The sequence below is a fragment of the Arabidopsis thaliana genome, chromosome 5 (assembly GCF_000001735.4).
Source record: "Arabidopsis thaliana chromosome 5, partial sequence".
Lineage (NCBI taxonomy): Eukaryota > Viridiplantae > Streptophyta > Magnoliopsida > Brassicales > Brassicaceae > Arabidopsis > Arabidopsis thaliana.
The window spans coordinates 21,141,085-21,166,976 of record NC_003076.8 but is presented as its reverse complement, the minus strand read 5'-3'; the positions used below and the strand labels follow the sequence as shown (position 1 = coordinate 21,166,976).

The 25,892-nt window shown below is 33.9% G+C and overlaps 2 protein-coding genes, 2 long non-coding RNA genes, 2 other non-coding genes and 3 pseudogenes across 17 annotated transcripts; 4 read left to right on the top strand and 5 right to left on the bottom strand.

Moving 5' to 3' along the window:
• Positions 1–1,411: 1,411 nt before the first annotated feature.
• Positions 1,412–5,845, bottom strand: AT5G52070 (Agenet domain-containing protein). Of its 6 annotated transcripts, none has more exons than NM_124586.4 (8): positions 5,624–5,845; positions 4,769–4,881; positions 3,329–3,398; positions 3,009–3,250; positions 2,781–2,897; positions 2,595–2,637; positions 2,240–2,510; positions 1,412–2,153 (listed from the first exon to the last, which is right to left on the bottom strand). In NM_124586.4, the coding sequence occupies exons 2-7, from the start codon at positions 4,859–4,861 to the stop codon at positions 2,260–2,262; spliced, it is 816 nt and encodes a 271-aa protein (NP_200020.2). In that variant the 5' UTR covers positions 4,862–4,881; positions 5,624–5,845; the 3' UTR covers positions 1,412–2,153; positions 2,240–2,259. The 6 variants fall into 6 exon arrangements, with proteins under 6 accessions (NP_200020.2, NP_001331711.1, NP_001331707.1 ...); NM_001344980.1 differs by having other exon boundaries at positions 1,847–2,153; positions 4,769–4,902; positions 5,624–5,754; NM_001344978.1 differs by having other exon boundaries at positions 3,009–3,398.
• On the bottom strand, positions 5,325–5,471 carry MIR4245. The gene has a single exon (NR_143037.1). It is a non-coding gene; the product is annotated as a microRNA ath-MIR4245 precursor (primary transcript).
• Positions 5,846–6,493: 648 nt separating the features above from the next.
• On the top strand, positions 6,494–6,823 carry AT5G52067 (annotated as a pseudogene). The gene has a single exon.
• A 222-nt stretch (positions 6,824–7,045) lies between these two features.
• Positions 7,046–7,401, bottom strand: AT5G07865. Its single transcript, NR_143036.1, has one exon. It is a non-coding gene; the product is annotated as an other RNA (long non-coding RNA).
• Positions 7,402–8,397: 996 nt separating this feature from the next.
• On the top strand, positions 8,398–9,665 carry AT5G52065 (annotated as a pseudogene; the record flags this gene model as incomplete). Its single annotated transcript has 2 exons — positions 8,398–8,872; positions 8,920–9,665.
• A 2,103-nt stretch (positions 9,666–11,768) lies between these two features.
• AT5G07855 lies at positions 11,769–12,123 on the bottom strand. Its single transcript, NR_143035.1, has one exon. It is a non-coding gene; the product is annotated as an other RNA (long non-coding RNA).
• A 458-nt stretch (positions 12,124–12,581) lies between these two features.
• On the top strand, positions 12,582–14,966 carry BAG1 (BCL-2-associated athanogene 1). Its single transcript, NM_124585.4, has 4 exons — positions 12,582–13,500; positions 13,592–13,848; positions 13,934–14,080; positions 14,169–14,966. The coding sequence occupies exons 1-4, from the start codon at positions 13,236–13,238 to the stop codon at positions 14,526–14,528; spliced, it is 1,029 nt and encodes a 342-aa protein (NP_200019.2). The 5' UTR covers positions 12,582–13,235; the 3' UTR covers positions 14,529–14,966.
• A 3,145-nt stretch (positions 14,967–18,111) lies between these two features.
• On the bottom strand, positions 18,112–19,022 carry AT5G52055 (annotated as a pseudogene; the record flags this gene model as incomplete). Its single annotated transcript has 1 exon — positions 18,112–19,022.
• A 3,090-nt stretch (positions 19,023–22,112) lies between these two features.
• Positions 22,113–24,029, top strand: AT5G00650. Of its 4 annotated transcripts, NR_144209.1 has the most exons (3): positions 22,113–22,283; positions 23,518–23,578; positions 23,704–23,995. It is a non-coding gene; the product is annotated as an uncharacterized misc_RNA (transcript). The 4 variants fall into 4 exon arrangements; NR_144208.1 differs by lacking the exon at positions 23,518–23,578 and having other exon boundaries at positions 22,139–22,283; positions 23,704–24,029; NR_144210.1 differs by having other exon boundaries at positions 22,146–23,578; positions 23,704–23,945.
• Positions 24,030–25,892: the final 1,863 nt, after the last annotated feature.

Here is a 25,892-nt window from a genome sequence, read left to right as displayed (position 1 = left end):
TACATGATCAACTCTCTCTAGTCTCTCTACCTTACATATTTGATGTCTTATTACACAAAAGTTTAAAACACCAAACAAGTTGGAAAAGACCAATATAATGATGTAACTGAATACATGCATTGGCGATTACTGAGCTTTCCTCGGCCACACTGGGTCCTTTTGGAATCCCAATTCTGTCTAGTTGGAGTCTATGACCTCACCGCACAATCGGTTACCTTTCTTTCTCTGCTCAACCATCAAGTTGCATCTTTTGGCTGATCATTCCACTACTACGAGGTATGAGATGATTTTCTTTTTCTATTTTATCTTACAATTTCTCATTCTTCAGTATTGATATGCTCTTACATTTTAAATCGGTGTTTGGAGTTTCGGTATGTTGTTGATGATTAGGTCTTTGGATATATTTGTCAACTGCGAAAGCTCTTTAAACCAATATGGACAATCCAACCAATATTGTTAAGGTGCAAGTATCCTCCCAAGATCCATGTACCTAGCAAACTAGAGTGTCAAATGGGAGTGTCTCTATGGAATGATGGGATACATGCATGTGGAGAAAGGATCCTCTTGCGGGCTCATGCCACTTGGAAAGATTCTGCTTCCTTCAAAGCATGTTGAAACGTGTTAGCAGGATGGGTATCCTTGTTCTCAAATACCTTTGAGTTACGGGCCATTCTGATAAACCACATAATTCAACAGAAGATCCGGATGACCTCTTTGCGGCCTCTTAATTCCTTCGCTTTCCAAAAAGGTAATCTAAGTTCACAAACAGAGAAGGCCTAACTCAAATAGGACATGATTAATGGCCTCTCTTTCATCCGACACCGGGGACATATGCGATATGTGCCTAGATGACGGTCTGGGGTTCGAATCCCAAATAATACAATTTATTAGCAAATTTGCAGATTAATAGAGGTAAGTGTGCAGGAGATCTCAAACGATGCACAATTATAGCCGTTCGTCAGGATTCTAAGCAGAGAAGATCATTGAAGGTGTCCATCAAAGGCATAGAGAAGAAGAAGAGGAGTTGTCGCTGTCGTGGATCTAATAAGGGTTGGAAGGAATTGTCCGTTGTAAAATCGTCTATGTAACAATTCTCATAATTTGCAATAAATAATAAACCTTAACGGCAAAAAAAAATCAAATATGATAAGATTAAGAAACTAACGTGTCGCGTGTACAACACATATTGATACGCGAGGAGGAGAGAGAGACAAGGTCGGTGCCACCCAAGATCTACGATCCGGTGCAAACTCCGCCTTTGACTTCACGAATCCACCACCAAACTCCTTCTGCAAAGTTCGCCATTGCAAATCCGATTGACTTCCACCGCTTCCATCTCGAAGATACTGCAAGAAGGTATCTTCAAATTTTCATCATCTAAACCATGATTCCTAGCAGAAGCTCCGCCTCAGACCTAGTTGAGGTCCTCTTCACAGTAGTCGACGAAGATATTACTTTGGTTAAAGATTGGAGATAAGCCAACGATGGGATGGGGAGATCAAGTGATGGCAAGCGGGATTCCGATTGAGATCTCGTAAGAAGAGACAAGCCGGAGAAAACAAACTGACAAATGAAAAGAAAATCTTATTAGAATCGGAAACAATACATTTACAACAAAAGTGGTAAGGTCGGAATACGAATTCCAGTATATCAGAAGTCGCCTCTGTCTCTCAAGGATAGGAGTGAGAGAAGACGTTGAGGTTTTTTGTCCAAAGTACAAACTCGCTGATTAGATGATCAAGCGTGTATGTTAAACCGATGTGAGGTGCAATCCGGCAATCCCATGAGTCTTATCACCCACCGCTGATCAAATTGTGAATGAAACAAAAAAGATGGTCTCACGTTTCCTCGGATTCACTACGTTCCAATTTCCACATGAAGATTTTTTAAAAATTCAAGATTGTATCCATATGGACCTGAAACTTTTACTATTGTCTATTGGACATGGATAAAAGCACAAAACATGTCATTCGTTTCCAATAAAATCCTAAAACATATGTACAAACTCTGAAACTAGTAGTTTTAAGCATTCTAGAGTTTGTCAAAAAGATATAAACAACGTCAACCTACTAATATATTTGGCTTCCTCCTACTCACGTACGTCCATTCTACCATTTTACTCTACTTTCTTCATCAACAACTTCAGTTTTTTTCTGCATCAAATAAAAGGTAATTTGGATAATTACTATCTGAGTTATAAAACAAACCACAAGACAGTAAGGGACTGAATATCACATACCTACTACTACCATTATGAATTCACATTCCAGAGGAAGATGGGCGGTAATCTTCATACTTCCAAGAACATTTTGCACCTTCTCCAACATCCGGCTTTAATATTCCTTTAAACCAATCAATTCGAACGATAAGCTCTTCTATGTCCAACACAGCAGCTTCAATTCCATCCGATTCCATAATATTAAGCCTAAGACCTTCATTGCCTTCCACTTGCTTTGTGGTTTTCTTCGTTTGCTCTTTTGCAGTTTCACATTCATCTCCAATTCCACCATCTAAATGTAAAATATAAGTCAAACATATGTTTCAAGAAAACCAAACGAATTCAATAAACACATAACCATTAGAAAAAATCTAACCTTCTTTCTTAGATGTCACGATCTTAGCACATTTTTTCCCATCCTACAACACATGTGATCAAACCAAGATCAGCAACTATGACAAGTGAGGTTACCAAACTATTCAAGAACCAGAAAATTTTAACCATCTGTTGAGTAAATCTCAGAAACAAGAACAGGAGCAGATACAAGAAATGAAAAACTAACCGCAGTGCAAGGCACTTTCCAACCATCTTCCACTGACCAATCCAACCGTGGACGCAAATTCTTACACAAACCTTGATAACTATCTCCTTCCCCTTCTGGTTTAGGAAGCAATTCGATCTGCAAAAAAACAACAAAAATTTTGTCAAATTTTAGTTACTCGTAGACAACTGATAAAACCATAAAACTAAAGAACAATGACAAACTTCACAACAGCAACATGTTTCATACCTGACATGCTCTCCTACCTCTCATTTCCACAATTTCTCCAGACCAATAAATGTCATCTCTCAACCAATCAACTAAATCTCCAACTTTCCAAGAATCATGAACGACGACAAGAGGTTCTACGTTGTCACTCTCGAGATTAAGATATTCACTTTCAAGATAAAGTGGTGGATATTTTGGACGAAGCATTAGCTGACTTTCTGTCCCACCTTTAGGTGTTTCAAAGACCAGTGCATTATCTAAAGCTGAAACATATATCATTTGCAAAACATTACAATAGTTAGAAAACCGAAATAGATATATACTTGGAGGATAAAACTAACGTTCATCTGGAAAGTCGAGATACTTAAACTTGTATCTTAGTTCACCCTTTTCATTGCTTATATCCAATATCTAATAAACCATCAAAAACAAAAAAGACAGTCGAAATTTTACATTAGTTCGACTAGTTATATCTAATCACAGAAAAGTATCTCCAATATGATGACAACGTTAAAGATGAATTCTATAATGAGCTACAGGTGAACATCATCAGAGTTACGAGGAGATATTGGTGAATCTGATGACAATGCTACGAGTGCTATTAAGGAAGAGGAGTTGAGGATCTAAGTTAGAACTAGCAGATTACTCAACTTGCTAGAGATAATGAGAAGAAATCTTAAAGCTCCTACGAGATTTGAAGTAATTTTGTAAATATTGCTTTGCTAACATAAAAAAATGGAGAGATCAGCTATACCAATCTAATTACAAGGCTGCCATCAGAAATCCATTCAAGGACAAAGAGGAAGAGTCAATGATAAGAAAACGGAATCTCTATATGGATGTGCCAAAAGAAAATCAGGATGTTCAAGAATTAAAAACTAGGCTTGTTATGAAAGAGTGTGCAAAAAAAGATGAATCACAATGAAATCTTTTTTCATGTGCTAAAACATGTTTTCATAAGTAATTAGTGCCCAAATATTTGAACCATAGCAGTTAGATGTTAAAACATCATTTTCTCATGGAGAACTAGATGAAGGGATATATATGGCTCAACCTCATAGATATGCCAAAAGAGACAATGAAGAATTGATGTGGTTGCATCAAACTGATATCCAACCCAAAAAGGTTCATTGAGTTCTATGTAAAAAGATATAAGATTTTGAGATTCCAAAAAAAATCATTGAATTAACCAAGTAGCTCTTAGTATGGTGGTGTGTAAGACACCTCCAAAAGAGTGAGAAGATTGGTCTTTAGATTTAAGAGGACTTGACAGGGATATAATCTCCACATGAAAAAATAGAGACATGGGCCCGAGTCTTGAACTCGGGTCCACTCGAGCTGTAAGAATAGAAAGGTTGATTGAGATGGAGACCTAAAAGAAAAAGGTTGCTAAGAAGAAATCATATTTTGGAAGTCAAAAGAGGAAGATGAACAATGGAGGGGCATGTAAATTAAGTTAGGACCTTGAAAAACAAAGGTTGTTGGAATTGCGGCGAGGATGGCAACTCAAAAGGAATGTCAAAGGAGAAAGAACAAAAGAGTTCCATAAGAACTTTGTGGAATCAACAGACACTACATCAAATAGTGGTTAACATGTAGTTTTAGTGATTGGTATGTAGTTCTTACAACTAGTCTTCAAGATTCATTTGTACATACATTACTCCTATCAAGGAATGACCTATATGATATAAAAATTTTGGGTAAAGGTTGTCTCAATGAGTCCAATTATCTTGCTTCAAAACCAAGAGTTAGGTTACACTAAGTATTGATAGCCGCATTACCTTGCATCGAAACCAAGCTCCACGGTATCCTCTGATAAAAGATTTAACCTCCACAATTTGCCCAATTTGGAAGGGCAAATTGATTTGAGTCATTTTTTTTTCCAAGATGAGAACTGCACATAGTAAAACTTATACTATGAGTTAGAGTTGGGTGGAGTAATGATCTCTCACAACATCTCAGATTTGCTTAAAATTATTTTGAAGAAGCAAAAGAGACTGTAATGACCATAGCCATTATTGTCCAAGGAAAAATGAAAGATCATTTGATATATAAGGTACTAAACATATAGATGGTCATCCATTAGCAGTGCGGACTAGACCATTCAATTTTTGAGAATACCTTAGTTGACTAGACCACCCCATCTACTCCATCAATGTTTTGATATTTACATCATTATAACCCAAAACATGTGGAGAGTAGTCTAATCCACAAGTAGATTAATCTAGATAGTTCATAGCAAACATTCAAATTCTGAATAAAAACATCTAACACCTAATGCTACTATCTAGCAAAATCAAAGACTCTACCCAAGACAAAATTTCAAGATATACTTTTTTTTGAAAATCAGGTAAGATTGAATTGTCAGTATAAAACTTTGTTCTAATACTTATTGATAGCTCTCGCATGAATAAGAAAATTGTTAAAAAGAAATTCACATACTAACTAATAGAGTATCAGATCAAAGATTTATACTGACAATTCATCTTCAAAATTAGGCTTAAATTAAAACTTGGAGTTCCAAAAACTATATCCCAAAGCTGTTTGAGAATTCTGCTTTTCAAAAGACGTTTCTCACACAAAACTCGACCATAATCACAACGAGCAAAAGGATAAAAAGAGAAAAAGTGAAATACCTGATAGGACTCCACTTCAAGCTTCAGATCTGGAAACGTCACAGAGAAACAGATTGGGCGGCGGCGGCTTTAATGTATGGGAAGGGGTCGTAAGAAAACCCTAATTTGAAGACACGTGTGATGTCCTGAGCTGCCACGTTAAATGAGTAGGTGGTGTTAAGAATCAGATGACTTCTATTGGGCTAGATTTAAAATCCGTACGGGCCCAAATCATGTGGGGATGGCGACGTGAATAATAAGTTGTAATAACATTCTTGTTTTACAACGAAAGCTGCGTTCAAAAAAATCATTTTACTTTTTATTATATTTATTTAGTTTGGATGAAATTCATTTTCGATTACATTGTATTATAAATTCAATGATTAATATTTTGCTGGAAAATTGAAATTATTCTAAAAATTCAAACAAACAAATATTATTAGATAAGAGTTTTTTTAGAAATGGTTTTTTGAGATTTATCTAATTAATATCGGTTGACAAAAAAAATATTATATAAGAGTTTTATTACTAGAAACTATGTTGAAATACCACATTTTTAACTTTTTATTCAAAAGTATAATCATTAATTTATTTTACTAATAATATCCCAAATTTTTGTATAAAAATGTTTGTTACAACTAAAATGAAAATTAAATTCCATTAGAGATGTTAATTTCTTTTTAATATTAAACTAGGTTAGTACCTATGCTTCATGCTTTAATTAGTTTATAAATTTTGCTATTCTAGCAAAATTACTTAATCAAAGAAAAAAACACACCACTTAACTGAAGTTACACTGGACACTTACTACCACTTAGCTGACACAAGAGGTCAAAGGTATGGACAGAAGCAAACCAAGGCAAAACTAAACCAAAGCAGGAGAGAGGTAATCGGAATCTTTTATGTGATCATATAATGAGTCTGAACCTTCCCACTATCATGCTTACTCATCCCGTCCCATGTTGTTTGTTGGGCGATGCATCTGAACCCTCTTAGATTTGTTGGATAAAACTGCTTCGGCTTGCTCGATCAACCCTCTCCTCAAGCCTTATGAAACCGGCTAATCTTGGTCTTTTGATTAGAAGATTATCTGCGCTTTGAACTTGTAATCTTATTTGCCGATTGCATCATGCTTACTCCTCTAAGGAGATACCTTCCCTGAAACCTTACTCCTCTAAGGAGATATCCTCTCTGAAACTTGAACCCGGAGAAAAGTCTCAAACCGCAGCCTCCTCTTTGGAGCATTTCAACCGCAGCCTCCTCAACCCAAATGCATTGAATTTCTTGCAGCGAGAACTTTTCAGAAAAGCCTCACTCTAGATCTAAGTTCCACTATTTTGACGAGAAATCGCTCTCCCCAAACACACATATTCAAAATAGCCCGCATTCCTCCTGTCTTCCTTTGACGATCTGTTCTGAGCTTCGGTTGCTCCGCAAGGGATGACCTCCGGTGGCTGTGGTGGTACTTCGGTGAGGTTCCGATGACCTCTCTCCTGTTCACTTTATCTTGGCTGCGTTTTCTTCTTCGTCATCTCTACCTCTCCTTAGTGTCGTAAACCAGATCTCCCTCTCTCAATACTTCACCTTCACGGTGGTGATGATCTCTTCTTCTCAGCGAGTCAGCGACGTTTCGGCCTCCATCTCCGGGTTCTTCTTCTCTCCTTTCATCTTCCCTTTCACGATCAATCTTTCCCTTTCATACTCTCTCGCATCATTCATAGGCTATTAGGGTTTATTTCTTTTCCGTGCGGCACATCTTCACGAAGATATAATAAACACAAACGATAAAATCTTTTGTCGTCGTTTTAATAAAAGAATTTAGACAAATGGGCTTTTCTTAGCCCATTAACAGATTGTCCGTCTTGATTGAATGCGCTAACTGCAGATTTCAATGGGCTATTTTACGTTTTATTGTCTGATATCATTCTATCAGTTTTCATTTCAAACTTTTGGCACATACCAAGATTTGTTGGAATTCTATATCGATGCTAGGAAGAGATTCTTCTTAGACAGAGGACACATCATGATCATGCGACCCCTCGACCATTTACAATGTCTTTGGACCGTTGACATAATGAAGTTGTGGTATTTGTGTCATCTATATTTGAGTTCTTGTGGGACTATTGTTTTATAGATAGTTCTTGTGGGACTTGAGAAGACATAACTAAATGTTTTAATGAACATCTTTATACAACTTTGCATAGAAGACGAAATACAACAGATGGATTGGGTAAGAATGTTTTGGAAGATCCGATGATTATCACATGAAATTGTCGGGAGATAAGTACGTGACATAATTATATGTGTATATGTACGTATGTAGCTAACAAACAAAGAGCATGTATTTTGGATTCAAGATCAACGGCTCTGATTGTATCTTATCTTGCATGCATCTTCATTATAACTTTATAAGATATGGTTGTGTTTAAGATTTAGAATGTTTTACACCCATATAAGCTTCATACCACCGTTTTTGCTTTGTTTCCCTCTTTTGTCCTCATTAGCTTCTCTTTCATCTCCATTTTCACATTCACCTATGATTCAGTGGTCATACATGAAATTGGCATATATCATATCAGCTTTAGTTGCTGTTGATATATTGTTTCAAAGTGCATTTGCACTTATTGATTACATTGGCAAACGCAATTATTATTTTTAATAGCTAAACAACAATGGCAAATTGATAAAGCAAATTAACGTGAAACACAAAATCTATCGAGGAAATTATCTCTGTTTTTGATGGTTATGCAAAATGCTCGGGTTTGAGAATTAGTATTGAGAAATCTACTCTCTACATGGCAGGGATTGACCCTACTACTCAAGCTGCCATTCAATCGAGTTTTCCATTTGCAACAGGTAAGCTGCCAGTACGGTATTTGGGGTTACCTTTGATGACTAAAGCTATGTCAGCTCATGATTATCTTCCTCTAGTAGAGAAAATCAGAACCAGAATAAGCTCTTGGACGTGTAGATTTCTATCTTATGCAGGGAGATTGCAGTTGATAAGAGCGGTCTTGATGAGCATCACAAACTTTTGGTCTTCAACATTCAGCTTACCCGACGCTTGTATTAAAGAGATTCAACAACTTTGTTCTGCTTTTCTCTGGAGTGGGCCTGATTTAAATCCTTCTAAAGCTAAGATATCGTGGGATGTAGTTTGTTTGCCGATTAGAGAAGGAGGACTAGGTCTTCGACCTCTCAAAGAGACAAACAAAGTTTGTGGTCTGAAGCTAATTTGGCGTTTATTTGCAGCACCAACGTCTCTGTGGAGTAAGTGGATTCATGCCTATTTAATTCGGAAAAAACGTTTTGGACAGTCAAGGGAAATTCATCTCAAGGTTCTTGGATGTGGAGGAAACTCTTAAAGCTTAGAGACTTGGCAAAGGATTTCTATCAGGTTGAAATAAAAAGTGGCAGAGGGACATCCTTTTGGTATGATACATGGTCCTCTTTGGGGAACTTATTTGATACTTTTGGAGATCGAGGGTGCATTGATTTGGGTATTACAAAAGAAGCCACAGTGGGTGACGTTTTGGCCTCTCACAGAGGTAGACGGCATAGAGTGGAGACTTTAAATAGAGTGGAAGAGGTCATCAGGGAAACAAGGGTGAGGAGGAAGGTTGAAGAGGAAGATTTGATTCTATGGAAATGGAAGACAGGTTTTAAACACAACTTCTCCTCAAATGAAACTTGGAAAATGCTGAGAGTTGAAAAACCAATCTGCAGATGGGCGAAAGGGATTTGGTTCTCGGAAGCTACACCGAAGTTCTCTTTCATCACTTGGCTTGCAATTCATGATAGACTAACAACGGGTGCAAGAATGAGATCATGGAACACACAAGTGGATACTACCTGCAAATTCTGTGCTGAACCGGTAGAGACAAGAAATCACCTCTTCTTTCAGTGCCCTTATTCAACACAAGTGTGGGAGAAGCTCATGAAAGGCCTACTTCAAGGTCATTACACTTCTTCTTGGGACCGCATTGTTACGCTCCTCACATCTTCTACTGCTGAGATATACATTTCAAATAACGGTACACACCATATGGAGAGAAAGGAATAATCGCCGACACGGTGAGGAGAACCCTATCACACCATTGGCCATTGGAAACAACATCGACAAAAACGTTCGCAACCGAATCACCCTTCTTCAGAAACAAGGAAACCCAAAATATGATGATTTGTTTGTATTTTGGCTTTCCACTAGGTTTTAATTGGCATAGCTAGGACAAAGTATGAGCCTAACAACTCAAACAAGAAGCACTTGATGTAACCATGGTTTTTTTGGTGAATAAAATTTTGCATTCATTCAAAAAAAAAAAAAAAACACAAAATCTAAATTTATTCCCATTTGCATATATATTTTTCAAAAAGATATTTGACTGTACACAGTACTAAAATATTGATTTTATAGTAACTATGATAGTGGGAAATATAAATTCAATCGCATACAATATTTTTTGACCTCGATATAATTGGTGATCCAAACTTAATGACTAGTCTATACTTATACTATATATATATATATATATATATATAAAATGGCAATAAATTGTTTTTTTTTTTTGTGGTATAGTGGATCTGAAGTTTGTTGACCGAAAACTAAAGCTAACCAAATAGATTATGACCTGAAAGCTAATTAATCCATGCATACGACAGAGTTTAACTAATACAAAAAATTTGTTCACATTTCGCTTTTGTTATAAATTTTTATTGTGAAACACACACACACATTATACACGCCTTTGAAATTTTGATTTGTATGCATAATGTATTAAAAAAAACATTATTATACTGCCATTATAGTAATAATTAATTGGTCGGGTAAAACGTCTCTCTACTCAATTGTGTTTTGTTTATATCAATGACAAAAAAAAAATCAAGAAGAATCCCCATAATGTGAGTACGTAAAAGATTCCACTTAATTAAAAAATGTTGGTTGTACAACTTTACATAATTCAATGGCTAATCAATAAAATAATCAGTAGTTAAGAAGGCAAATTAAAGAAAGTGTTGAATAAATCCAAGCACCGGCCATTTATTCTCAGCGTCGGCTAAAGTGAAATGAGGGCACACCGTCAGCATCCATGTAACGCGAAGCAGAGGAACAACCACTCGGAACTTGTGTTCGTGTGAGGTCGCACGTGCCGCAAGTGTCGGTGGCTGCACGTTCAAAATAATCTGACTGACCCGAGAGAGAGAGTAAACAAGATAAAAAAGTACAAAGTCAAAAGGCAGAAAAGCGCAATTCTGATTTTTGTAAAACAATTTTTTATTTTTTCTTCTCAACTTTTATGCTGTAAAATCTACATTAGATAACATTGTACTTGCTTTTGTTTTAAATTTCGTATTTTGCTTCGCGCCAACACTATGCTAGACTTCAATCACAACTACTAAATCATGTAGAAGCATCGAGTTTTTGAACCGATTCGGACTAATCATCGATCTAAACTAAGGGACAATTTTGTACTGGAGGATGAAAAAGTTTACTAGAGATGTAAAAGTTGCACAACATGTCGGCTCATTGACCAAAAGTTGGATGGTCTCTACAGAACAATTATATAAAGCACTCTGACTCACTTACTTAAAGAGAGTGGAAACAAAAAACGGAATAATATCCAATAGCAAAAACAAAGAAGAGAAAATAAGAGAAAGTCTTCGATTTGCATCTCCCGGATTATGGGTTTGGAGTTTGGTATATCTAAAACAAAACTAACTTAGTTTAGCATATCCATTAAAAACTATATCCATGAAGTAGCAAATTTGTTGCAATTTACTTTCGAATAGTTAAAAACTAAATTTATTCACTTGTTATGAAATAATAACGATTAATGACAAATTTTCACATTTTTCTTCATCGTCAAGTTATAGCCAAATGACAATAGTTTTTTTTACTAAAATTAAATGAATTCTTAATTGGTGTACAAAAACCTTAAACATCAAATAGAAATAAAATGAAGAGAGCATATAACTTTTATCATGACTACATCTTCATAGCCATTTTTCTCTACCAAAAAAGGTAGAAGCTAATTAATTAGTAAATAATACATAGAGATTTTTTGGTTTAATAATACCAAATAATTTCTTGTATTTTTCAACAGATAATGGCTGATGGAGATTGGATTTGCATAATTAAATTTTATAAAATGGTAGTCTTGAAAGAAACGTTGAACCAAAGCAAGATGAAGATGAACCAAAATTAGTCTTGAAACTAACGTTGACAAGAATTTACCATACCACATAAAACGAGGAGTCGTGGTGTTTGGTTAAATAGTAAATGACCGGGAGGAGAAAAGAATCACCGATCGATCCCAAATGGTTCGCCGTCGAACACGGACACGTGTCGTAGGATAAGAACCACATGGTTGTGCTAAAGACCAACGCAGCGAGTCAAATGATTGCATCCATTTTGAACTTTCCCAAATTGTCATTAGCCATCACCACACGTGGACGACAGGACGACTCGTCTTCTAATGCTTTACCTGCACCTCGTCGTACATTAACATTTCCCCAATTCGTCTTAAGTTTTTGTTTATTTTGTTATACATATAAGCGTATTGAAGCCATTAGGTGCTTTAATGCTTCGTTAGCTGCACTTTCCATTTCTGTTATTCAGTTCTCAACCTCTATATTTTGGTGCTTATATCACAGGAAAATCAAACAAATTATTATTATTATTTTTAGTACAATTTTATCTAATTTATTGATACATGTACTAGTTTTTTTTTTGTTTTGTTATTTAATCACAAATTATTTTCAAATTGTTTGATCTTTTATGGAGAATTAAATATAGTGATGCCTCATTTGTAAATTTTTAACCACTCGAACCTACTCCCACCACAACAAATACGACATTTTCCCAATGATCAAAACTCAAAAGGTTAAGCTGAAGTGAACAGTAAGATAACTATAATAATCAGCATACTAATTGTTTCTTTTTTTTTGACCCAATCAACATAACACTTCTATTTTCAAATTATATCTTTGTCAGTTCGGAAAAATAGTAAATCCAATGCAAAGTTGCAAACCCAAAGACAAAGCAAAATATATTCCGACAAAAAAATACATACAAATTAAATGTATACATGTATGTAATAACATATATAAAGTCACAGGCACAAACAAGAAGCAGAATTAGCTGGCCACTCGTTATTATTCGTTTTCTCTTAAATACTTAATTCTTTTTTTTCCCAAACAGTTTCTCTGAAACTAAGAAACTCTAACAGAGAATCCGGATGCTTTTCTCTGATTCTTCTACTCTTTCCTAATTTACCGATTTTCTCGGGAATCCAAAATCCCGTTTCTCTTTTTCTCGAGTTAAAAAACTTTCGATCTGAAGTCAATTCAGATTCTTCTTGGAAGCTCAAAGAAGAAGAAGAGAGAAGAGAGAGAGACTAGTGATTTGGTTTAGTTCGTTGGATCAGAAAGGTCTCTGCTTTGATCTTTGTAGTACACGTGGCGAAAAGGGTCGGAATTTGGAGTTGTGTTGATGATGTTCCAAGTCTCAGATTTCTTGTAATAACATTCTCTTGTCTTTCTCCAATGTCTTTGTCTTGATTCTCAGAAAAAGATCTTCAGATCCGTTTACTTGAGGGGAAAGAGACGAATAGTTTTTTGTTAGCTAAAAAAAATTATGATGAAGATGATGAGAAACAAACCGACAAATCTTCCGACGGCGGGTATGACTAATGGCGGTAGAGGTTCCGGCGGCGGTGGTGGTGGCGGCGGCAGGGAGTCAGGCGGTCGTGATTTGGAAATTAGACCTGGTGGTATGTTGGTTCAGAAACGTAACCCGGATTTGGATCCTGTCGGACCTCCACCACCACCGATGATCAGAGTTAGAATCAAGTACGGTGCCGTCTACCATGAGATCAATATTAGTCCTCAAGCTTCTTTTGGTTAGTAGTAGTCTCTGTTTTATTGTAACAATCTATGGAATTTGGGACTTGGAAAGGAATTAGAGATTTTATGATCTTTGAATTGATGCAGGGGAGCTAAAGAAGATGTTGACTGGACCAACGGGTATTCATCATCAAGATCAGAAGCTAATGTATAAAGATAAAGAGAGGGATTCGAAGGCGTTCCTCGATGTTTCGGGAGTGAAAGATAAATCTAAGATGGTGCTTATAGAAGACCCGCTTAGCCAAGAGAAACGGTTTTTGGAGATGAGGAAGATTGCTAAAACCGAAAAGGCGTCTAAAGCGATATCGGATATTAGCCTTGAAGTTGATAGGCTCGGCGGACGAGTAATGCCCTGCCCGCCAAGCCATTACTTTCTAGGTTGGTTTTGATGAAATTGCGGGGATCTTATGTGTGTTTTTGTGTGTGTAGGTTTCGGCTTTTGAGATGGTAACTAAAAAAGGAGGGAAGATTGCGGAGAAAGATCTTGTAACGGTTATCGAATTGCTGATGAATGAGTTGATTAAGTTGGATGCGATTGTAGCTGAAGGAGATGTCAAGTTACAAAGAAAGATGCAGGTATGTAATCAAAAACATTTCAGGACCAATGATTTTCGATTTTCGCAATGTTCTTTAGTTGTAACGTTTGGTTTCTATGTTTGTTTAGGTGAAGAGAGTGCAGAATTATGTGGAAACACTCGATGCCTTGAAGGTGAAAAACTCCATGGCTAATGGGCAACAGAAACAGTCAAGTACTGCTCAGAGACTTGCACCGATTCAAGAACATAACAATGAAGAGAGACAAGAACAGAAACCGATACAATCGCTCATGGACATGCCGATACAATACAAAGAGAAGAAGCAAGAGATTGAAGAGGAGCCTAGGAATTCAGGGGAAGGACCATTTGTGTTAGATTCTTCTGCTAAATGGGAAACATTCGATCATCATCCCGTGACGCCATTGAGCTCGACTACTGCGAAAAATAACGCGATCCCGCCCAGGTTTAATTGGGAATTCTTTGATTGAGAAAGTTCACATTTTGTGAAACTTTTTCTTTCTTTTATCTTGTATGCTTATATAATTCTTGTGTGGAAGTGTTGGTTTTTTTTCAGGCTTCTTCTTCTTCTTCGTCACCATCATTATGATTCTTTTGATGTACTTATAGATTTTTGTGTGGCGTTTGTTTATCGTTCTCGAAAATAAACAGAGACGCTACAGAGAAATGATTATGAAAAAACCTGTGATTCATGTGTGTTTTCTTTTCTTCTTGCATCTTCCTTGGAATTTTATTTGGTGTTTGTTACTTTTGTTGCAAGGGACTGAAACCTTCTAGATGGAGGAGAAGGTCTATTTCTCTCTCTGTCGGTTTTTTTTTTTTTGTTCAACTTTGAAAGATTCAAAAAAGTTGACAATGAGTGGGTCTTCTAAGTCCTATTATCATTTCAGGCTAAAAAAAAGTTAAAACCTTTCTTTTCTCATCTTTTGTCAATGAGACAATTTTTTCCTTTCTTTTTTCTTTTTGTCAAAATGAGGCAAAATTATACATATCTAAGGTGGACCATCGTTTGTTCACAAAAATGTGGAAAAAAGAGTTGAAAAATAGAGAATTTCATATAGAGCCAAATATTGTTTTGTTAAGTTGTGTTAAGATGAGAACTCTTGGGATCGACTTGCCTCTCGTCTACCAAAATTGTGGGCTTCTGCTGAATTGCTTTGGACCATGGTTATGCATCTTCTGACATTTAGCCTAAATGGACATAACTATAGTAAATCAACGCACAAGATTTCGAATATTCCATTAAATATTTTATTTTGTAAAGGTTGAAAATTGATTGACATTTTCGTAGCAAAAACTTAAACGATAACACAACAATTTACAATGCAAATCGTGGATAATCATTAGAAAACTTATATGATCAAAATGATGTACAATGTAGACAAAAAAAATACTGAGTTCTGTAAATTTTCATAATACATTAAGCAAATTTAAAACTAATGTATCACTTATCTATTTCTTAGATATATTTATTGTTTTTCTAACTATTTCATATCACTTATTTTTCTTTAAATTTTCATTACTATTTTGTTACTAATCAACCCATCAATAGAATCCACCAAAAATCAATTAATAAATAATTTTTAGATTAAGTCAATTATATCTCGCCATCACATGATAATATAATCATTTGGGAAAATAATCATACAAATAGTTGACGTAAAGTACAGATTCACTCTCGTGATTAAATTAATAAAAAGAGGCGCATATATACCAACAATCATATCCAAATTATCACTTATTTCATGCAAGTAAACATAATTATTAACAATTCATTATGATAGATTGCATATAATCAATGTAAAAAGATGAAAAATTATGAGATTAGTTATGAAAGTACAACTATTACGTATCACGGATGATACATTAATTAGTGAATCAGAAAACCATATTTATACATTACAATAATCAAGAATAACTCAAACTTGGTGACCGCCTCTAAGGAGAATCATAATGGGACCAAGTAATGGCAAGAAATGATATCATACATTACCCTAAGAGATTAAATTTAAGTGGTTGTGGTGTCTCCACGAGAGAATCGACCAACTCGAGGGTTGTGCTGTGGAGTGTGGACCAAAGATATAATCATCAAACGAAATCACACAAACATACTAAAAAAAATCGGTAGGAGCTAAAATAAATGGTCGACTGTCGGTAGAAGAGGACAGAACAAGTAAGTAGTTAGAAGCAATTATCAAAGAAGCATCGCAATCAATAGTGAAGTCTTTTCTTTATTACATTTATGTATGTATCTACTAGATCAGATTTGGGACTAATCTTGATACAATCATCACGTGAATACCGCAATATCAAAGAGTGTGTGTGTGGCCAATAAGAATTGACAAACAAAACGAAACAACTAGACTATAAGTATTTTAATTCACTACAATGTTCTTAAACCAAAGAGTGGGGTTTTTGTTTGTTTTAAGATATGTAAATACATTACATATGCATCTCCTCACATGAACTGGGGTATCAAAAGCTTGTCCGCAGCCTTTTTCTTGAATAAATTGAAAAAAAAGAATCACAAAATTAAATATTGTTTTATTAAATGATATATCGTCAAAATAACTACCTTAATTAAAAATAAACTTTCGATTTGTTTGGAGAAGTTGTCGTATAATAATGGATGTTGACATTATTGAAAAACCTACCATCACTAAATGGAGATTAAGAAAATGAATTTGGCCCTATTTTTCTACGAGGCAAAAGTGAAAAGCATTGTTGAATAGACAGACAATTCTGCCAATGAAAATGGGAATGGGAATATTTGTTTGGAATAATAAACAGTGGACAGTATGAAATTTTATTTAGGAAAAGAGAGTTTGATCAATATGGATAAAATGTCATAAAATACAAAAGAATGCTATATTAAAAATCCAAATTCAACTATATGATGAAGTAGACTTCCATCGACGAATCTTTGTGTGTATTTTGATTTATAGGATAATTCATCAAAATAAATATGCTTTTTGTGGAATGCTATTTGGAAATGGTTTTCAATTAATAATCAAAATTAAATGATTTTTCTTAATATGATTCTTCTCATATTCAATGGCCGTCTTCGAAAGCCATGAAATATTATTGAAAAATATATCTATTATAGAAATGTTTACAGACTTATCCTTGTGATTCAGTTTAGTCTGTTATAAATATTTATAAAATAACAGAAACACCTTTTTGTCATACTTTTTGAATACTAGGAGGATTTAAACACATTCTTTAATAACTTAGATTCTTAATTATAAATTTAGAGACTTAGAGTACCTATGTTAGTTATCTATCAAGTCTACACAACAATGGTTATGGAACACAACTAAGTCTATAAAAATAAATAAACTCTGAAACCACCCCCACCATTGGTGAAGAAGCCAGTGGGCTTCCGAATTTTTTAATAAATATCATACAGGTGGAATTAAATCCAAATCTGGAACTGGAAGATAATAATTTGTTTTTGTGTTGTTATTATATATTATATTTCAACTGCATGCAGCAGGAATAGTAGTAGTCAGATTCAGATTGGTAATTAAAGCAAATAATGACGACAAATGTCAGTGAAGTTATATGGCTTCTGTTCTTGTGGTAGTTCTTAGACAGAGTATTGAATGCAAAGATAGTAACGTAAAAGGTTGCTAAAACCAACCTAACCTCTTGGTTAAGTCATCAATATTAGACATTGACTAAGTATCAATAAGTAACAGATTCAAAGCCACAAAGATGTATAAATCTGTCTCTTTAACGAAAAATATCAATGCGGTAAAGCAAAAACTGTCATGAATAAAGATGACTCCAAGTCACACTATTGGAAATAACCACATTTGAGAGTTAAAAAACCATCTAAATAAAATGTTTTAGTCCCAATCTGATGATTAGAATGGTAGATAACAATGAAACAACGTATTCATCAAGTCAAAAAGTAAATTATAGAAGAAGTAATGTAGGGTTTATTGATGCTGTGATCGCTAAAGAACATAGCAAGAAAAAAAGACTATCTGTCACACCAAGGAACGTCCGGTGGTCTTTCGATAGAAGGAAGTTCTGTTTTTGTAAAGCCTAGAACCTCCTCCTCTCCATAAATAACGTCCGGTAGTCATCAATTGGTCTTCGAGATTCCTCACACTCTAGGCATTTCAAAGCCCAATATACATCAGGCAAAGGCTCCTTCGTCAAAATCATATCGATTGTTTGCCTATGAGATTGCTTCACACCGTGTAAAAACTGCGTAAGGCACTTCTCTTGTTCGTATTTTTCCAAAGCTTCCTTAGCGCCTCCACAATTACACACCATAGGAGGTTTATAATACTTTAACTCGTTCCACAATGTAATGAACCTTGTGAAATCCATATCTTGATATCCATATCTTGCTGCTTGAAGTTCCATAACTGTGTCTTGATCTGATAAATTCTAAAGCATGTGGTACCTATCTTTAAGCGCTGACCACATTGCTTGAGCAGTGTTATGGTAGATTATACTCTTTCTGATATCGTCAGATACAGAACTCGTAATCCACGACATCACCATGCTATTACAACAAGACCACATAGCAGATGTTTGATTATTGGCAGGTGGTTTTGGAAGCGTTCCATCAACAAAACCAATCTTGTTCTTGACTCTTAAAAATAATGTCATTAGAGGGAGCCAAATATGGTAATTAGAACTAGTAAGAACCTCGTCTCCTACAAGGCTTTGACCGGGCTGATCAGCATCGTATAACAAGAACGGATTACTTCTAACAGATTGGTTCTGATTGGTATTGGCATCTCCAAGAACCATGATTATAGATAGCTGAAAGATAAATATCGAAAACCCAAATTAAATCCAACTTACTATACTTGGAGATATTAGATACAGTTCAATATGAAACTAACAGTTGTATCGTCCTCAAATTCAAAAACTAACATTGAGAAGTTCAAAGAATTATGTGTCACGGAAACCAAAATCGATAAATTCCACAAAGAAACCTAAATCAAAGACAAGCCAAATTGACAACAACAATCGAAAGTTGACGCAAAAAAGAACCTAAGAAGCGCAACGTCTGAGAAAGATTATCGATGATCATACCTTGTTTCTGGAACCCAACGGCGAAGATTTGTTTGAAGACAGAAAGTGGTAACCGACGCAATGAGAACCTAAAATTAGGTTTTATAAGCGGGAAGGAGACTTGGGAAAAAAGAAATCAAGAAGTGGGCTTTAAAATGGGCCAAGGCCTATAAATTCTTGCGTTTAGTTTGGTAACCACCCGAGATTACAGAGAGGGTTTAGCGGACAAATTTATCCTTATTAGTACAATAGTACTACTGAATAATACTACAATAGCAAGTTGAGAAAGAGTTTAATGTTGTACTTTTGATTGAATCTGTAGTACACAACGTAATTCAAGTTCCCAAGTAGATATTCTTGTTTCACTTCTTTGAATTCGAGGTAGATCTCGATCTCAACATTTTACTATTTTCAAAATGTTGATTAATTTTTCGACTTTTGTTTTCTTTAAAGACCGTGTTATATTATATAGGTAGTGGAAAAATTGAATTTCATAATCACATTTTTTGGAGATACATTTAACAAATATGATTCTATTCTTTGATCTTGAATATGACTATTTTACTCTACTAACAAATCGAATTTTGAAATGAAAAATTACATCTACCGATAAGAAATATTTACTCAACCAGATGAGTTCATGTCGCTGTTTACATATGTAAGTTTCAATCAAAATTTTATAAACATATGACAAGATTCACAATGGATGTATATATAAGTTCAACTGTTCAAGAATGACTTATTTTGTTATTTTTTTTGGGACATTTAGGATCAAAGCTCTAACTAATACGTACGACATTACGAAGTAACCCAACGAATAATTGGTTATTTTTTTATATGTAAGAATTCGAAATTCAGCATCTCGAAAACCAAGAAACTTAACATGTATTCAAAAAATGTAAGCGTAATTGTTTGACGTAATTTAAATGTTTTCGTGCCGAAATTAGAGGTAGTTGAAACGTTTGACATGGCTAAAAAGATAGATATGAAGACTTTAATAGTGTACCATGGACCGTAGACCATGGACCATGGTGCGTGACGCTATTAACAGCTATATAAAGTTAGAACTTGCAAAAAAAAAAAAAGTTAGCACTTGCAATGTTCGTTGTCACTCAATCAATATCATTGCTATTATATAATTTATATATTATATTTTAGGAGAATGAGATGGAATAGCAATCAATTTTATAGAAATGAGAAATTAAAAAATTTGCAATGTGTAACAAGAAACAAATTTTCTTATGATATTCGATTAATTTCTATAATTATTAATTTATTAATATATGAATTGATTTTAAAAAAATAATTTGGAGAGATACGTGGTTACAATATATTGATGTATCGAAGTATAGGTTAAGTATAGGTTTAAAACTAGCAATGGAGAGATACGTTTTTTTTTTTTCTTTTTTTTTTTTTTTTTTTTTTGCTTTCATCGTTGTGTTTGAAGACTAGTACATACATTAACCCTTTACATTTGACGATGTCAAACGTTATTTTCTTGACGTCCATAAGGAAGAGTCAAATGCATGAGTATTGGGTTGGGTTGCATGCACACCGTACATGATACGTCCTTTGAAATATTTTGTTAGATATGATTATAAATTCTAAGTTGATAAATAAAACGAAGAGTCAATAAATTAGTGACAAGACCCTTTAACTTGATATGTCTTATCTGAATAATGATAATAGTTAGAAACACATTTAATAATCTTTCTGTACAAAATATCAAACAAAGTCAAAACTGCATCTTAGACTTCAGCTCTTGGTTGACAAATAACATGGAGTATAATGTAAGACTGTCCATGAAGCTTTTTTTTTTTTGGGCTAACAAGGAATCTGTCTCTCCAAATGAATCAAGAATCCTTACATATTAACACCAATAATAAATTGGTAAATTTTAACTGTACAAAAACGCAAATATATCAATATTCGGCTTTTGGTCATTTCGATAGGACGATAATGAGTTTGCATTAAAAGTGACTATTGAGGCTAACCAAAAGACCAAAGTGAGCCATGGAACGAAGAGCAAAAAGCCTCTTTCTTCATTCTGATGTCTTGTCTCCTTCAAGCCCACCAATCTCTATCTATGATTTTTTTTATTTGATAAATTATATCAGTTGATTCGATGAACTCTGATAGAAATACACCAAAATGTTTTAGATTAGACTTTTCCCCAGAAAAACTACTATCCTATTTATCATGAGTTTGAAATGATTTCCAACTAATATCAAAGATAACCAAAAATCGTTTGTTATTAACTATCAGATAAATTGCTTGGAAAGACTTAAACTCATATTTCCCACACAAATTTATTTTTTGTTTTTAGGATGGCTCGAATTTGGATTAGTTCCTTCCAACTTTTTCTCAATTCTCAACCGCCATTTAACCACATATGTGTGGGTTCATTCTATGATTTGACTTCAATAATTTGAGAAATCTAATACTATAAGCTCTTTCTAATAGGCACTACATTATTATATGATTGTTACATAAGTAGGGATCAACCTCGGTGAATCTTATTCGTTTATACCAATATTAATATTCATGTTATCTGTAAATGGAGCGATGATATACGACGGCACGTGCGTAATCCGAGAATGTGTATATTCTATACATTTATGGTTCTGTTTTCGATTCGAATACTACGTAGTATACAATTAACATCTACATATACATGTTGTGATCTACGAGAAAATTATATGTCTAAATGCCAATAAGCTAATCCATCAACACAAAGGCCAACTTTTGAGTGTAATTAACTACTTATATTTCTATTAATAAACTTTGTATCATTGATAATTTCGGAAACCAAAATGATACATTTTTATTAGGATTATATTTCTATTTCAACTAGCACCCGTATTTTCAGTAATACCTCTTCATATAGAGCAAAAGCCTCAACACTAGATCTAATTAAGCCAATTTGCATCAAATGCCCTCTAACCAATAAATCGCCAAATAAATTTCAACCCCAAAATAGCAAATAATGATTCAAAACCCCAAGTATATATACTGCTCAACCATGATTTTAGGATCTATTGAGACTCTTTTTCTTTCTTTCTCAAAACTATGAAAATAATGTATCTAGACTTTACTTCTTTCATCATCAAGGATTTACAAGTTTGTTCAATATTGCTCAAAAGTGTCAAGTATCGAGAATTGTGATCGATTATAATCACTTATTGGTGAGCTCACTGTATACTCATTTGACTTCCTAATTTTTCAATAGGCGTTTTCGTGTGTACATTTTGAGTTAATTTGTGTAATGTGGCTAATCGATTGTTTTTCTTGACATCATCACGTTTTTCAGCTCATTTGAATCCGTATGTTTTACGGGTTACGTTCTTTTTTCTTAGAATAAATTGTTTACATCGACAGCAACTACATGCTGACCAGACCTTGTATATTATCTAAGTATTGTTTGTTCAGGATCAGATGTGGTGCCAAGATTTATTTTGTCTGACAAAAAAGTTGGATGTTGTAAAATTGAAATAATTGCTTGTTGGATGAAGAGGCATGCATACACAATAATTGACGATATTTCTGTTAACAAATAGAAAAGTATTCAGTTGCATAATATTTTTTTTTTCTTTTTTTTTCATACTCATAACTTGTATACCAGTATTGCGCGCTTCGACCATCTATGTCTAAGGCATTTTGTTACTTATTTATTGGTTTTATTTTCATCCAAAGACTAAAAAAGTTTACATTGATAGAAAATCTCATAGATCATCAGGATTTAGGAATTATTTTCTAAGCCATGCTATTTTCAGTTTCACATGTGTTACGAATAACTTTTATTAGATCATTCATTTATTGAATTACTATATATTAGTTAAATATGGTTAATTGTATAAGTTTTCGATAGATTGGGGTAAATAAATCTACATTTTAGTTATATATACAGTTAAATGCAGTTGTGAAACATTTTTCCACACATAAATTAGAGTATTCGTGTACGATTTTACACACAACTTTTGCTCCTGAAATATTGGGTTTTCTCTTAGTCGATTAGCTTTTCATGTAACTTGTGCCATTCTCTAAAAAATCTCGTCGTCGCTTCCATTGTCCCAAAACTGATATAGCCTTCAGTGTTTGGCCTGGCCTTTTGAGGCCGCTCTATAGTCAAATAGTATATATTATAATGATTCTTAATTAGTCAAATGGTTACCTCGCTTTGTTAATAATTACTATATTAGATGTGTTTCATAATCTCCGTCGAGGAGACAGAATCTCCTGAATTTGGCTGATATAAGGTACAAATGCATGTGACTACATTGATACTTTAGTTTACTACATATATATGATACTTAATATTATCTGCAGTTTTTATCTCATCAACTTCAATTATTGCTGCCTCATTACATACATTAGAAGTTATAATATATGTACTCTAAAATTATATATACTCTTATTCAGTTAACGAGGCGAAGTATATTAAATCCAAGACAAAATGAAAAGAGAAGCTAAAATCCTAAAAGTATGTGTTCTTACTACAAATGCACGATTAACTGACGTTCCAGTTTCTCAAAATATTAGAAAAAATCCGACTTAACTTGAACAATTCGATATATAACCTAATTCTTACTACAAATATCCTTTTAGGTGGAGCATCAAACATGTAAATGCATTTTTACTTATTTCGACGGAATAGAGCTTTCGTTGAACCATTCATACATGGAGTGATCGAGCTATTGTTTGGACCGTATTAACGGATCAACATGTATTCATGTTTTGATATCATGTTAATTTGTTATGGGGTTCCAATTCTAAATCAATTTGGCAATAAATAAATTAACTCATGTCTTTTATGTATTACTCAAATCCATTTTCATCTCTGATGTGAGACCTTTCTTCACAATATATCAAATAACTGGGTTTGAAACCTTTTTCGAAAATTACTATTAATATTATTAACTCCATAATGTTTTAGCTACAGTGCATTAATGTCAAATATTCTGTATACACGTGGAAACCTCAATAAGAATTAGCAATTTGACAGAATAAATAACAAGTAATTGGCTCTTCAATCCTAGGAAGTAATTAAGTACCCCCTATCGCTCATTAAAATTTTGGAGTTGTACGTGTTAAATTATTAAAACTCCAACATGAGTGATTCTTGGCATGTGTCTCCTAACCAAATCTTTCTCAGTTCTTGTAAGCTGCCACGTTAAGAAAAAAGGTGCTGTGTAATTCCTTGGTTAGTTTATATCTAAGAAATAGATAAATTAATACACTAATCCATAATGTAGTTCATTTCTAAGGATCATAACCCACGTTTCATTCTTGTTTAATCACTCTTTTTTTTTTTTTTAATGAATTTTAATCATCATTTGATTAGTTTATAGGGTACTGCAAACAATAATGAATATCTTAATTAGAAATGAAACTATATCACATAAGTGAATCTCCCATGAAGACAGGGATTTCGTAAGAAACAAGTACAAATAAACTAATGTATGGAAACTTTTGAAGTGCCTCATGGAGTTATTTATCCACTTTGGTTGTTTTGTAAAGACAAAATTTGTAGTGCCCTTTGAAATACTTAAAAGGGAGGATATTCCCACAACTTATATTACTAGTTTTAGTGGATACGAATCTCTATTTCGTATTTTATTAATCAAATACTTATATTATAATAGCAAACAACAAATGTATTATTAGATTAAAAAAATTGTTGTAGTTAGTCTTTTGATTTAAAACACTTGTTTTAGATTGCACATAATAAGGGGTTCAGGTCGATTATGAGTCTGTATAGGCAGGCTACATCGACTATACCGGTATCTTAATTCTTAATCAACGATCTGGTAGCTGATGTACAATATGTTACCGGTTTGGCGGTTTCTAACGTTTGTATCGGTCTTTTTATGAGGCAACATATGTTCTTAGATTTTTTAAGTTATTATTTCTCATGTGTTTTTTGTGTTTTTTTGTTCAAAATTGGAACTATGAAATTTGGTATTAGTCCTTTTATGAGTCAAAAAAGTCTTTACTTTTTTAAAATTTTTCAAGTGTTTATAGCTTTTAGGTTGTTTTGTAGGATAACGATTAACAAACCATTTTATGATGCATAATGTGGAATTGGAGACAAGTTCATGTATCATGAGTTTAGAATTCGGTTAAAGATTTCTCATTGTTCTGTGTTAACCTAAAGTTTGGACACATGATATCACTTGAATCATTTGTCATTTGGTGATGGAGTGAAACCAGCGGACCAATGGTTTGACAAATTTTTTATTCTTGTTTTTAATGTCTAAAAAAAGTTATGGCTTTATATCCGTATATCCTTTGGAACAATATACCATCTCCAGAACATTTTATATAGTCTCTTCTCAAATGTCATTCGAACTAACAACTTCTAGAATTATAACAGTTTGACAATTATATATGCCAATATTAGTGAAGACATGTTAGTTTGGCGAATAGCTTAAACATGTGCAAAAAAATAATTAATGTTAAATATATATTTGCCTAAAGTTATTATATGTAACGATAAACGATATTAAAAAGATAAAAAATAGAAAATAAAATTAGCGATAAAAGATTTATTAAATAAATAAATGATATTTTTGACGTTATCCTAATGAAAATATGAAAAAACTTATTTTTGTGAGCAGCATTTGGAAAGAAGTAAGTGATTGGCTAAACTTCTGTGTGTAAATAAAGGCTTTTTCTTTTATGTTAAATGTTTTTCTATTTAAATCAGGAGTTTCCAAAGTAAAAGAAAACACAAACTAACCATGATCCCATAGTTATGGCTTTTTTAATAATCGCAAAGGTTTTATCTATTTTAT